Source organism: Antrostomus carolinensis, unplaced genomic scaffold, assembly GCF_000700745.2.
Source record: "Antrostomus carolinensis isolate BGI_N321 unplaced genomic scaffold, ASM70074v2 scaffold24323, whole genome shotgun sequence".
Taxonomy (NCBI): domain Eukaryota; kingdom Metazoa; phylum Chordata; class Aves; order Caprimulgiformes; family Caprimulgidae; genus Antrostomus; species Antrostomus carolinensis.
Window position 1 is genome coordinate 1 of NW_010307588.1, and position 12,774 is coordinate 12,774.

General features: G+C 42.3%; 1 protein-coding gene across 1 annotated transcript; it reads right to left on the reverse strand.

Annotated features, from left to right (window-relative positions):
• Positions 1-1,145: 1,145 nt before the first annotated feature.
• LOC104523039 (phosphoinositide 3-kinase adapter protein 1-like) lies at positions 1,146-12,339 on the reverse strand (the record flags this gene model as incomplete). Its single annotated transcript, XM_010165492.1, has 5 exons — positions 12,171-12,339; positions 11,231-11,427; positions 8,770-8,959; positions 2,680-2,775; positions 1,146-1,325 (listed from the first exon to the last, which is right to left on the reverse strand). Coding segments are annotated over exons 1-5 (832 nt in total), but the record flags the coding sequence as incomplete, so codon positions are not given.
• Between the last annotated feature and the right edge of the window lie 435 nt (positions 12,340-12,774).

The window sequence follows — 12,774 nt, forward strand, 5'->3', positions numbered from 1 at the left end:
TGCAGGGGAAGGAGTCCTCTCCCTGAGGAGGCAGGACTGGCAGAAACAACGCGTGATGAACTGACCCCAACCCCATTCCCTGTCCCCCTCTGCCACTAGGGGGAGGAGTTAGAAATTGGCAAAGAAGTGAAGCCCAGGAAGAAGAGAGGGGTGGGGGTAGATGTTTTAAGATTTGGTTTTATTTCTCATTATCCTCTTGTCTGATTGGTAATAAATTAAATTTGTTTTTTTCCCCCAAGTCGAGTCTGTTTTGCCTGTGCCAGTCACTGGTGAGTGATCTCTCTCCGTCCTTATCTCCACCCACGAGCTTTTCGTTATATTTTTCTCCCCCTGCACAGTTGAGGAGGGGGAGTGATAGAGTGGGCTTTGGTGGGCATCTGGCACCCAGCCAGGGCCAACCCACCACAGAAGCATACACAATTCTGCACTGCATTACAGCTTCTGTTACCCTACTAAATACATTAAAGAAAACAAGATAAGGGGTTGTACAGTAGAACTCCCCTTCTACTGACCTCAAAGAATGTAGCTTAGCCAGCTCTAAGAGAAATCTGGGCATGCTTTCCCCACAGTACTGTCATGGCGGGAAGGAGGAGTCACTGAAATTACTCTCCCACACGTTACTGTAGCGCTTGTTAGAATATTTGTGCAAAATGATCAAGATTTCCAGAACTGCCCAGCAAACAAAGAGGCACAATTTTCTTCAATTTCAATTCAACCCCACTTCAGAGGGAGGTATTGAGATATAGAATCAAATCCTACACAAATGCTATTGAATCAATGATATTATTATAGAGCAGCAAAGTCTCAGTTTACTAGCTTGACTGTGTCCTTATAATATCAAGATCTTTCCTATTTCGTTGGATTTGTTTATACCATTTAGGGGTAATCTGTCATCCTCCTGCTTTGATTATGAGCAAGCTTGGGCCAAGACTTCAGGATACAACATCCTCACATCTACAGAGTAGGCAGAAAATGAAAAACAGATCTGAAATTGAATCCCAAAGGTAATCCAGCTCCAGAGCCAAATAATCCAAGGGTCTTAAAAATGTGTAAATTTTCTTGGTGTTTATTCAGCAACTGGAGCCTATGTCAAGGCCATTCTAGAGTTGCCTAGTCTAGACTGTAGGTCCTGGTACCCAACTCACTTTTGGAGATGTACAACTCATTGTCTGGCTGTGGAGAGCTGGATTCTGGTCTTGGAACAGGAACTGGAGGTCTGCTAGCCATTTCCTGGGGAAAAGTATCTTGTTCCACTGAGTAGTATACATCTTCACCATAACGCTGGTAAACTCCTTCCTCCGAATCTGGCACATCCATGCTACTGCCTACAACAGAGTAGAATTTGCAAGAAAAATAACCTGGCCACTTCACTTAACACTGGATCCCTCCAGATGCACTATGTACCACATTCTTACCAAGCTGGCCATTTCACAGTCAAAACCATCCAATTTTGCAGTGACTTAAAGTGCCAAAGCCAGGACTGGATAAAGTCATGAACATCTAGTAGCATGTAAGTGTTGCCACTAAGCCGGTATTGTCTGCTTTGATGAAGAAACCACAGTGGAAAATCTCATAACTTTTTTTAAGAACTCAAGGAACTTAGTTCAACTAATTCCAGTTAATGAATGTATTATAACAGTTAAAGAATCAAACAGAGCACTGGTCTGAAATGAGCAATCACCGTCAGCTGACAATATTTAGATCTCAGAACAATGTGTCTCAGAAGGAGCTGGGTACACAGGTCTGTACTTAAGCCCAGCTATCATTATACCACCTCATCATCTACATTATATTCTCACGCCCAACGTGGCTGCAAAATCATCAAATGTTATTATACCTGATTAAAAGCTAGTTTCCCTCTGTTTGCTTGTCCCTACTCTTACCAAGTTAGAAGTGAACACCCTAAGCCCTAGACTACTTTCCTTCAGCGATGTTGTAACACCTAGTTGAGTCAATGCAATGGGACTGCCAGGGCATCTGTGCTGGCAAGCAAACAGAACAATGTTAAGAGCCCCAGACTCAATGTTGCTCTGAGTCCAGCCAGATAACTCACAAAAAGTGAGCCCGTATCCCTTGGAACCTGGTGAGTCAGGAAACAGCTTGGACAACCTGATCATGCTCAGTGTGGATAGCATGGAGCTAAAGTCTGGTTTTGGTCAGAGAAGGCAGAGGGAGCACTGAAGAGGGAGAATGCAGATCACGACTGGGAGCCAGCAGTTCCTTTCATCTTTCCAGGCTGCTATTTTCAATGTATGGACTTTTGAATAAAGCATCTACATTCAAATTCATCACTAGCTTGTGCTGCTCTACTTTATACTCAGCCTCTGCCCACGAGGGAAGCCTGTGCCCACATCAGGACACCAGAAGTAATTCCCTTCACTAACATAAGGACAAAAAACAGCCATTCCTGAATAGATACCAACTGTGTGCTTGCACTCGCTGGTAGGCAGGGACTAGAACTAGAAATCACTCCTCTCTGGTAAGAAACTAACCACATCTGTGAAATCACCTCACAAGCTGCTTTTTCTGTTGTGCCTTGTTTGTACCATATAAGGCAAAGCTGTCCATGTCAAACAGTGTGAAATGGCTCCTATCCTTAACAAATCAAGGAGAAATCTCGAGTTCCATTTGACTGCTTTAATTGTGCTACTGTCATCCTTCTCTCCAATCAGGTCTCACCTTCTAAAAACTTGCGGAGCATTGAGTCTTTTGTGGTTAGAGAAACTTCATCTCTGGCAACTGGAGTGTCTGGTTTGGACTGAAGCATCTCTACATCTGAAAAAAATTAGAAAGATGAACCTGTTGATTATGCGCTTAAACATGTGGAATGATGTAATATTAATGTAATAAAATGGTGTGATATTTCTGACTGGAACTTTGGTTTATGGTGAAAAGGAAAGAGGAAGCCAGGCAACTGACCAGACATTTGCCTCAAAAAAGGCTCTTAAATTGCTATGTTCAGTCCACTCTGCACAAATCTTTGCCAGTTGCCTGATGCTTACACTTGAGGGTAAGTAGATGCTTATTGAGAACTTCTGACAAGGCTCCAAGCAGGCACTGAGGATTAACCATTACTGAGAGTGTGTTCACCGAGTGAAGGTTTTGGCCTCTGCACAGTGCAGCTGAGAGGCCAAACTGAGTGGAAACTCAGTGACTTGCCAAAACAAGACATTAAGGGAAATCTGCCCATGACACAGAAGGCAGTATTTGTTTTGTTTATTGGATAAAAGCCAAAACAGCTGTCTGAGATAATTAGTTGGACTGGAAGGTGTTTAGAGGATCAGACAATAATTTAGTATTGAGAAACGAGTGACAGCAAACAATAAGATACTTTGTTAAATCGGTGTTTTGATATGAAGAATTGTGATTAAAAAAAAGGGTCAGCCTCACTGTAACCTTAAAAATAATTCTAAAACTAAAATAAAACGTTAGGTAACCATGCTCCTAATTATATTAAAAATAAGAGTGATATAAATTAATTGTTGAGGCTTATTGATATAAGTGAATTGTTGAGATATATTGTTAATACCTATTACTATGTAAACTAGATCATTTGGGTTGCATAAAAGAATACAAAGTATTTCTCTGTAAGTGTCTTTTTAATGTTTTCTGACCTTTTATTTTACCTGCAAAGCTGAGGAGATTATAAGAAAGGGATAAGAATATGCTAGCAAGATTTTGCTTTTTTAGAATGTTGTGGGGTTTTTTAAAATAATAATTGTCAAAGGTCCCACTGACAGTCATGTGAATGCACCCAACGTAGCTTTAACCTCACAGGAATACCTCTAGCACAGCCACAGCAAGACTGCAAGCTGTGTGGACTAACCACACCAGCAGCTTCTCAAGAGCTCTGCAGTCCATGCCAAGATGCATGCTGCTGGAGCTAATCTGCTCACCACCAAGCTAATATAAAGTTCACTTAATTATCACTGCACTACATGGAAGCACTGATTTGACATTTGAACATCTTAAAGAATCAGCACTACAGACCTGTATTTTTCTGTAGTTCCATTTTTTCCACCTTGCAGTCAGCTTGATTATTTTTAACATAGGTTTTAGAAATGAACCTGTAGCAAATACAGAGGAAAGCCACTACTTTATGGATTTGGGGGCAGAACAGAATGTGACAGGTGTGCAAAGTTCCTTTCATTCTCTGTAGAGTGAACAGTATCTTCCCAATTTGGCTGTGCTCTGCAGGATTACTAAACCAGCCATGCAACAGGATACTGCAGAGTTTGTTTTCTATCACATAGTTAGTGTAGTTAAATTCATCAACTAATTAGTTCTCCTTAGAAGACATGACTGCCACCTTGCTACCCTCTTGCACATGGGCCTGTCTTGCATACAGATGAGGCCTAACATCTCACTCCTCACATACCAAAACTGAAAAGAAGTTCTTGACTTTGTCGGTGACACCTTTTGTTCCACTTGCTGCAAAAACAGGCTTAGTGAGACAAAAGTGACAAAAAGGTGGCACACACAAACTTTGTGTATCACAGGAAAGGTCCCCAGATTTTCCTGAGGCTACTGGGGACAGCTGGTCTGAAGGGTTAGCAGGAAGAGGGTTAAGTAGTTCCTAGATGTCAGAATTAGTAGCTAGACGATATTTAATAAAATAGTTTTGGTTTCCTTTTACAGGGTTTAAGGCCTCAGGAGGGAGCTCAACTGACCTGCGAACAGGTATTTCTGCACATGATGCAAGCCACCTCATTAGAGACCAGTCCTTTATTATGCAAGACAAAGGCTTCAGTGAGCTGGCATAAATCGCAACTCAGAACTTTATAAGCAGTTACATTTTTGTGCACAATTTTCTCAGTTTGCTCAAGGATGACAAGGAGGCTGCTGTTCCTTGCATTAACTAAGGAAAAAATAAAAATCAGTGAGGACAGTGTTAAAAGCTTGGTGTCAGGAGAATAAAAATGGTGGAGGAGGGAGAGGATATGCAAGAAAGTAGAATAAGGACATCACAACTTATATGTGAACTAACATCTACTCTTTAGGTGTTGGAGGTCTGCAAATTGCAGGGCAATAGATTTTAGTCAGCTGAACCTCTCTAGGATAAAGGATTAATCTCTGCATGAAACTCACACTACCTAGGGTCTGGGTGTCCTCACAGTTCATGGATATGGAAACAGTGCTAAGAATCTGGACTTGTTTCCACCAGCCACTGCCACCATCTGCCCCTGGACAGAAGAAATACAGTCTAACTCTTGCCCCAAGTAAAACAGCATAGTCACACACACAAACACAAACAAGGCAGTCCAGTCTTCACACAAATCAAACAGGTTTTCAGCACTTTCAAGAGTCCTTGCCCTCAGAGCCCCTCCTGTACACAGCTCCAGCCTACTCAAAATACTCTGTTTTGCAAAGATAGCAGGAGGTGCTGGTGAAAGCAAGGCAGAAAAAGCAAAGCACTTCAGCTGATGCTGTAGTTCATACTACTAGACTGATATGATGGAGATAACTCTCCCTTTTTGCTATTCAGCTGCTGTTTGTTACAGTGTGCAAGTGACTTAAATAAATGACATTTATCTGCAACCTGCACCAACCTGGAGCATATTCTGGAAAATTATGTTTGACTTTACAGGTATTTGAAAAGTGTCATGAGGGAAGTGCTCTTCTGAAGTGGGAACAATTAGATTAACGATGAGAAATTAAATAAGGCAATTCAATCTCTTAAAGAGCAGCAAACAAGGTAACAGCAGGAGCTAGTAAGTTCCCACTGATTTGGTTAGGAATACTTCATGATCTACACTGCTCAGGGCATTAAGACCTACCTGGGGGAGAATGCTCCCCTCCAGCAGAAGGGGAGGCAGTGTTCTGTAGATTAACAAAACCTTTTCCATTTTTTTTAATTCCATCATTTACCTCAAAACTTAAAGGGACAACTAGCAACTCAATACAGGTGTGTGCGACTCTCATGCAGCACCAGTTTAAGCAAAATTGGGCCTTTGCACAGCTTCTGCACTTTCTCTGTAAATGTTTCTGCAGGATCAAATGCAGACAGAAAAAAAACCAACACATAAAAACACACTGAAAAATCAGAAATGGGATGAAGAATATAAGAGCTAACAGAACACTCCAGTATTCAAGTATTTGCTACTACTTTTAACTCATTACAATGGCTCCAATCCTGTGTTACCATATTCTCAAACCAGTTCCTGCCAGACAAATTGACCCTGTGGTATCTAACCTCCCTTTGATCAGTCTCTGAAAAACTGTGGTGGAAGCACATCTTGATCACAATAAATGGGCATTGTGCAACAGTAGGGCTACACTTAAAATAGCCCAGGTATTGTCCTCTAGAGCACAGCCGTGACTACTCACATAAGGGCCACTCTGTCCTGGAGAAAGTACCTCAGCAGAAGATGGTTATTATTTCCTAGGGAGTTTTTCATCCTCACAAACCTTTAAGTCAGTACAAAAGCTTGAAGCCTTTATTTGTGATGGCAGTTCTAAACCAGCCAGTACTCCCACTAATTTCAGTATGGGTTTGCCTGTGTGCTGGCATTCTAAATAATATTGAAACATCTTCACTTTGAACCAATCTAAGTGTCAAGCATTCTGCCAATTTAACCTTGCCTGTTAAAATACACGTAGATTTTAAGCACTGTTCAGAGAAGCTGTAAATATTCTTCAGGCAAATACTAACAGACTACATAAGAAAAACAGATTTTCAGTAAAAGACTCCAGAGTGGAGGGAAACAGATTTGTGTGCAGGAGCAATACACTAGGAGAACTCCAGAAGTGGGAAACACACTCACATTCCTTGCTGAGGTATTACAGATAAGCCATATACAACGTCTCACCAATGAGGAAAACATCTCAAAACGCAGACTCATTCACCTCTGTTTTTCAGAAAAGAATCATAAGTACCTATTTTGGGACAGCTTAGGTTTTTACCTTTTTATTCCTACTGGCCCTGCAGAGCCTGCAGCATATTTGAACACCAGGAGAACTTTCTGGTGCTGATCCCAGAGAGCTCTGTCACCCTGCTGATGTGGCTGTGCTTGCAGAAGCTTCCCCTAAAGGACATACTCCTACTGGGCCTTTGCTACTGAGGAGGCTTAAGAAAAGCAGCCTGACTTCGGCTTCAAATGCACAACCTTTCCCATCCCATGGAAACGTTTCCTAGCTCTCCCCCTCCGTGCCTATCAGCCAACTAGGCTTTGTTTCATGTATTCATCCAAAACACTAGCCAAACTCCCTCCTGAGATCTGTCAATCAGAGTAAGCGAGGGCAGGAAAACCTTGAACTGTTTAACTTAATGTGGCTTGGATCTTCAGCAGGGAAGAAGAAACAAGCACCTTGGAACAATTAGTTCTTCCACCAACAGTCTGCAGGGCTGGCAAATGGTTTTCTTGACAGGAAGCAATTCTGATCTAAATCTGAACCAATATAAGAATATTTTTGGAGAGGCTTTTCAAAATTAAGTTCAAAAGTGGCAAACTACAGGGAGCTTGATTTGCATCCACAAAAGAAAGTAATAACTCCTGCATAGTTTCTAGGAGATTTGAACATTTCAGGGGTGGAAGAAGACAAGTTGGGCTTAGTTATTTTAAGCATGCTTTTTCTTCTTCCACAGACTCAGTCAATCAACCCCATTCAGAGGTGGACTGAATGCAGGCAAAGCTTCCAAATATCTAGAAACTCTCACCTTCATTATTATGAACAACAGCAGCTTTGTTCCTTAGGAGTCCAACCGGCCTTACTGCTTATCTCCATCTAAAGGCAGAATAATCCTGCTTTTGGTAGCAAAACTATCCCTGCAGCAGCCAAACAAAACTTCGCAGAGAAGACTTCATGATTTCAGGCAGAGAACTGACAAAGTCTTCTGGACTCATAATCAACGAAAATGTGTTTTATAACATCGTTTAATCTAAAAGAGCAGAAAACGAGCCCAGGACAGACATAGTATATAAGCAAAACTGTTTCATTAAGAAAGGTTTTCCTCTGAGGCAGAACACTTAAAACTGCAGAAACACGGGAAGTCCTTATGCAGGTACTTAAATTATAATAAGATAGATTCTCTGCTCATCATAGGAATAATAAAATGTATCAGTGGGATGAAGACAGACCAAATAGGCATATAAGTAAGAATAGCAAATTTACAATTGTTTAACATTGGTACTTAATATTTGTAACGAGCCTCATTGAATATTAATGGCCTGGTGAAAAAGTTAAACATCTGCATATTTATCAGAGTTATCTCTGTATTTTTAGCAATAAACTAAGTGGATTAGAATAATTGTTTTTCCATTATAATCTTTGAGACATATATTTCTGGATGTTTGCTTTCTTTGGTTCTCAAGCTGTTGAAGTAGAAGCTCAGCTCTTGTTTTTCAGTTTCCCAGCTGTCAGTAAAATCGTATCTTACATAGTGTTCTTTTCTACCAGTGTCTGTAAATCAGAGTGTCCCTACCTCCCTGGATCTCAGGAGGGAGAAGCAGGACACAGTAGAAAAACTGTTCTCTTCTGGTATACTGCCAATCAATGAAATGTTTAGAGCAATTTTATCAGCCAGTCAACATCAGAACTGGAGCATGGTTTCCTTGTGGTGAAAAGCTATAATCAGCCCTTACTCTGAAACTCAACTGAGGTGTTACTGTCTGCAAGAGAGACAGATCAGCTTAGGCCTCTTGGACAGGGCCTCTGAGCAACATGTTCTAGTTTAAAATGTTTCTGCTCATTGCAGGGGGAGTTGGACTAGATGGCCTTTAGAGGTCCCTTCCAGCCCAAACCATCCTATGATTCTGTGAATATACATACAAAGATCTTCCGGGGCACCGGGGACAAATCCAGCCATAGATTCATAAAGCTCTTCATCGGAGCCAGGATTCAAGGAACATTTCATTAACAGATCAGTGGACAGATGAGCCATGGACTCATAAACAGACTCATCCTCCTCGCCTTGCATCAGCTCTTCCTTAATGTGACTCTTCAGCATATCTGCAGTTTCCTGGAGAGGAAGGAAGGCAAGGAAAAAAAAAATGTTCAAGTCTCATTTAAATAAAGAATCTGGAGAACCAAAGCAAGCAAGATATCTCACTCTCCCATCACTGATTGAAAAAACCTTCTAAAAGCAGCCCATTCCCAAAGACTACGGCTTCTCAAAGGAACTAAACTCCCACTACAGCTGTCTGGGCCCAGCCTTCAAGATCTATGTTGAAAAAATAGGCAATGAAGGTGAAACAAGTTGGTGCTGACACATTCTGAATAGCTATTTATAGCCACTCACCCCCTCAATTTCACGTCCTACCTGCAAGAGTGTCTAGGAGCCTGCAAGCTCCTAGAACATAAGCAAAGTTCATTGTAAAAATACAAGTGCTTGTCTAAGTCTATTTTGGGGCAAGCATAGCTGACCATAAGCTTGCCACATGTGGAGCACTTACGAGAAAGCAAAGTTTTAGCTTTGGTGTAGACTCAGTTTCAGTTTCTTCACATTAGCAGCAGCACGTAACACCCAAAGTGGGAGTACACAGACCCTTAGCTGTGAGATTAACAGGAAACCTCACTTCAGGCAGCTGTTTGGGTAATACGGGCAACTTTCATTTCAGAGGTCAGCAGAACCCTTTCTCACATATTTGCAACACGGGGTGGGGATGGGTAAGGCAGTGCAGATCTTCACCAAAACATGCAGGGGAGCGAAATACAAAGATTCACCCCAGCCTCCTCCCCAAGTTCCAACCATGTCACAAGCACAGCTATCTTAACCAGTTGCAGTACTACAAGACATTCTTCCATCCACAACTGCCATCTCACAAGCCTTCAATCCACAGGGCATGTGTGTCAAAACCGTCTTCACATGATTCCCTTCACAGTCAAAATGCGTCAGGCAGGTAGCTCATGCAATGCTTTATGGAGATGCAGAGAAACTTTTGCTAGAAAGAGAATTAGGTCAGTAGAGTGGCTTACTGGGATTTTCAGAGATCCATAGTAGTGCTTCTAGTCACTACCTTGCAGTGGACACACTGGTGCAGATCATTTGTGTGCTCTGGTACAAAGCTGCACAGATAGCTTGATGGTCAGTAAGTAGGACCTACTCTTAACACAGCTGTGTCACTGTGCTAGTGGAGAGGAGGACATGGGAGGAATACAGTACTGCGATAAGAGGTTGAAAGAACTTCCTAACCATCTCCCACTTACCACAGTGCAAAGATTTTTATCATGCACTTCACAGTTTCTGCAGCCCTCCTCATCTCAGAACAAGGAATGACCTTTATTTAGCTCTAATGTACAACTCTAAATTCATGCTTATGTCAAGAAGCACACCCCAAGTCTAAGAACCACCCATGCCTCCTAAATAGGCATTAAACACTACTGTAATTGGCTGGCAGAACCACACTAAGGCTGGCAGACCTACCACCTGCCATTCAGACAACTGTTAGGGACAATTATGCACAGCTTTTCAACTGAAAGCAAAGGCAAAGAAAATCTGCTCAATAATTCATGTGATCTGACTCAAGGCACTGCTCGTTATTTTGAAGTATACAGACTGGAAACAACTCATGGAAAAGAAAGGACAAACCCCACACACTCCAAAGGACACCACAGAAACAACTGCCTGGTGCAGCTGGAGTCACGTCCATGTCACAATCTGGAAAAGTCAGAGTGCTGTTTTCTGGGGATGGGGTTAGCTCAAAGGAACTGAATTGTGAATTGGGCTCCCAGAGAGAATGAGTAGAGAACGGACAGCTATCCTAACACAGGAAGAAATGGATTTCAAGTGGAGCAGGCAGACTACAGAGATCATCTGTGAATGAGCTAATAAGCAATCCAGACTGTACTATGACTAATCAGAGAGCACCTTAGATTGTACCTTCCCAAACATATTCTGTTACCATATTACTCCCTAAAGTAAGTGGGATGAAGGGGCTGTAGTTTTCCAAGATGAGATGTTAGAAGAGTACACCAGGCACCAACTACATCCCTGCAGAAACTACATTAGATGGATAGACGATAAGGAAATCCAGCATGAAAGTCTCTGCTTCCATCTTATTTGCTCTCTCCGGCAAAAGCCCCAAGAACTTCCCCAGCTCCAGAGATGCACCCAGCCCTCCAGCCTGGAAGCTTTCAGTGTGGCTGGATATCTGTCTTCTACACACTATCATATAATGCTGCACCCTTTATTACCCCACCACTCTGGCTCACACAACACTAAGTGCCAAGCTTGGTGCCACTGCCAACACCTGCTGTGGGACAAAGCAGAAGGACTGCTGCTTCCTCTTACCACATATTCATCAATAAATTGGCGGAGGTCCTTAAAGCCATGCTTTTCTGCTATGGTGTTTGGATAGTGACCGTTTTTGTTGGCTACACTGTAGGCCTGCAGTGCTCCAGGGCATGTAAGTAGCAAGGCAGTGAGGTTCTTCAGCCCGTATCTTGCAGAGAAGTGAAGCAGTGTTGGCAACTCTTCATCCCTCTGGTCTGTGAGAACAGGAGCCTGTTAGAATCTAATTTTCTCGCTAGCAACAACAGAGCCAGTAGGTAAGAAACAAAATTCCTAGCAAACACATAGACCAAAGCAGGTGTGAAAGCACTGAAAAGTATATATACAGATTCAAAATGGAGCTAGCTGCACAAATTACCTGATGTATCTAGCGCATCTGCGGGCTTAAGCCCTGTGACCTTTAGTGGGGAATCTGGCACTGTAACAGCTTCATGTATGTAGGACCACAGGTTTGCAAGGACCTCTTAGATCATCATTCCAGTAGGATACAGCTGCTGTAAGGCAACCATGTCACAGGGCCACACCAGTCCAACTGCTGAGTGCCCACTGTGTACCTCAGAGCAGAGTCACAAGTTTGGGAGTGAAAAGGACTGGGCTGGGGAGAAATGTCACATGGAACTGGGAGAAGAATAAGGGAGAAAATATAGGAGACATTTTGGGGAGCATCATCCTTGCACTTTGGTTATGTTTAAAGCTGTCTACACAGCTGCATCTGTCACAGTGCAAGGAAGTGAGATTGATGCATGTAATAAAAAAAGGGTCACCCAACCCAAATGGCAATCCCCCTTCTATAAGCGTCATCAGAAATCTAGCTTCCTGGCTGAGATCTGAGATTTTTGAGACAGCCTGTGCAAGTACCACACACTGGAGTGTTAAGGTGCTCCAAGGCAAAACAATTGATATAGAAGTTTAAAAAGAAAACAAAAATCTTTCCATTTACTTGTTGTCATATCTTCTTCTTCCAGCTGGTTGATTCCAAACAGGTGTAAGCCACTGGCTGGAATGTTCTTCTTGAGTGACTCAGTCAACAGTTTGTCCAGTGCTTCTATGCTGTATGGCACGATTTTAAAGGCCTGGAGATAAATGGAATGTGACTTTGTTTCAGGCATTCTGGAGATTCAGTTAAGGTGAGATTTATAAGGTGCTTCTTTATTTAGCACAGATCAGAAAACAGTAGGCATAAACACTGAAGGCAGCAATGTTCAGGGCAAGCAAAGAACATAAATAGCATCCTGGTTTAGAAACAGAGTATCATTAATCTGAGCAGATGAGAACCGTACACTCCACAACAAGACAGAGTACAATGAGAAAGTCACTCATGCAACTGGAAGACAGAAAACTATTACTTCTGACTTCCTTGACAGATATAATCTTACTTCTGAAACTGTTCCCAATGTTCCTGCTCTAAGTATGAACTAGTCCATTTAGAATTGCTCTAGTGTACATTCTGGTTTTGGCTTTTGGACTGGTTCTTAGCCAAAGACTGGGAAACATGCTGTGTTGGGTTGGGTGGGGGGGGCACCTTGTGAGAGCAAAAGCTCCCC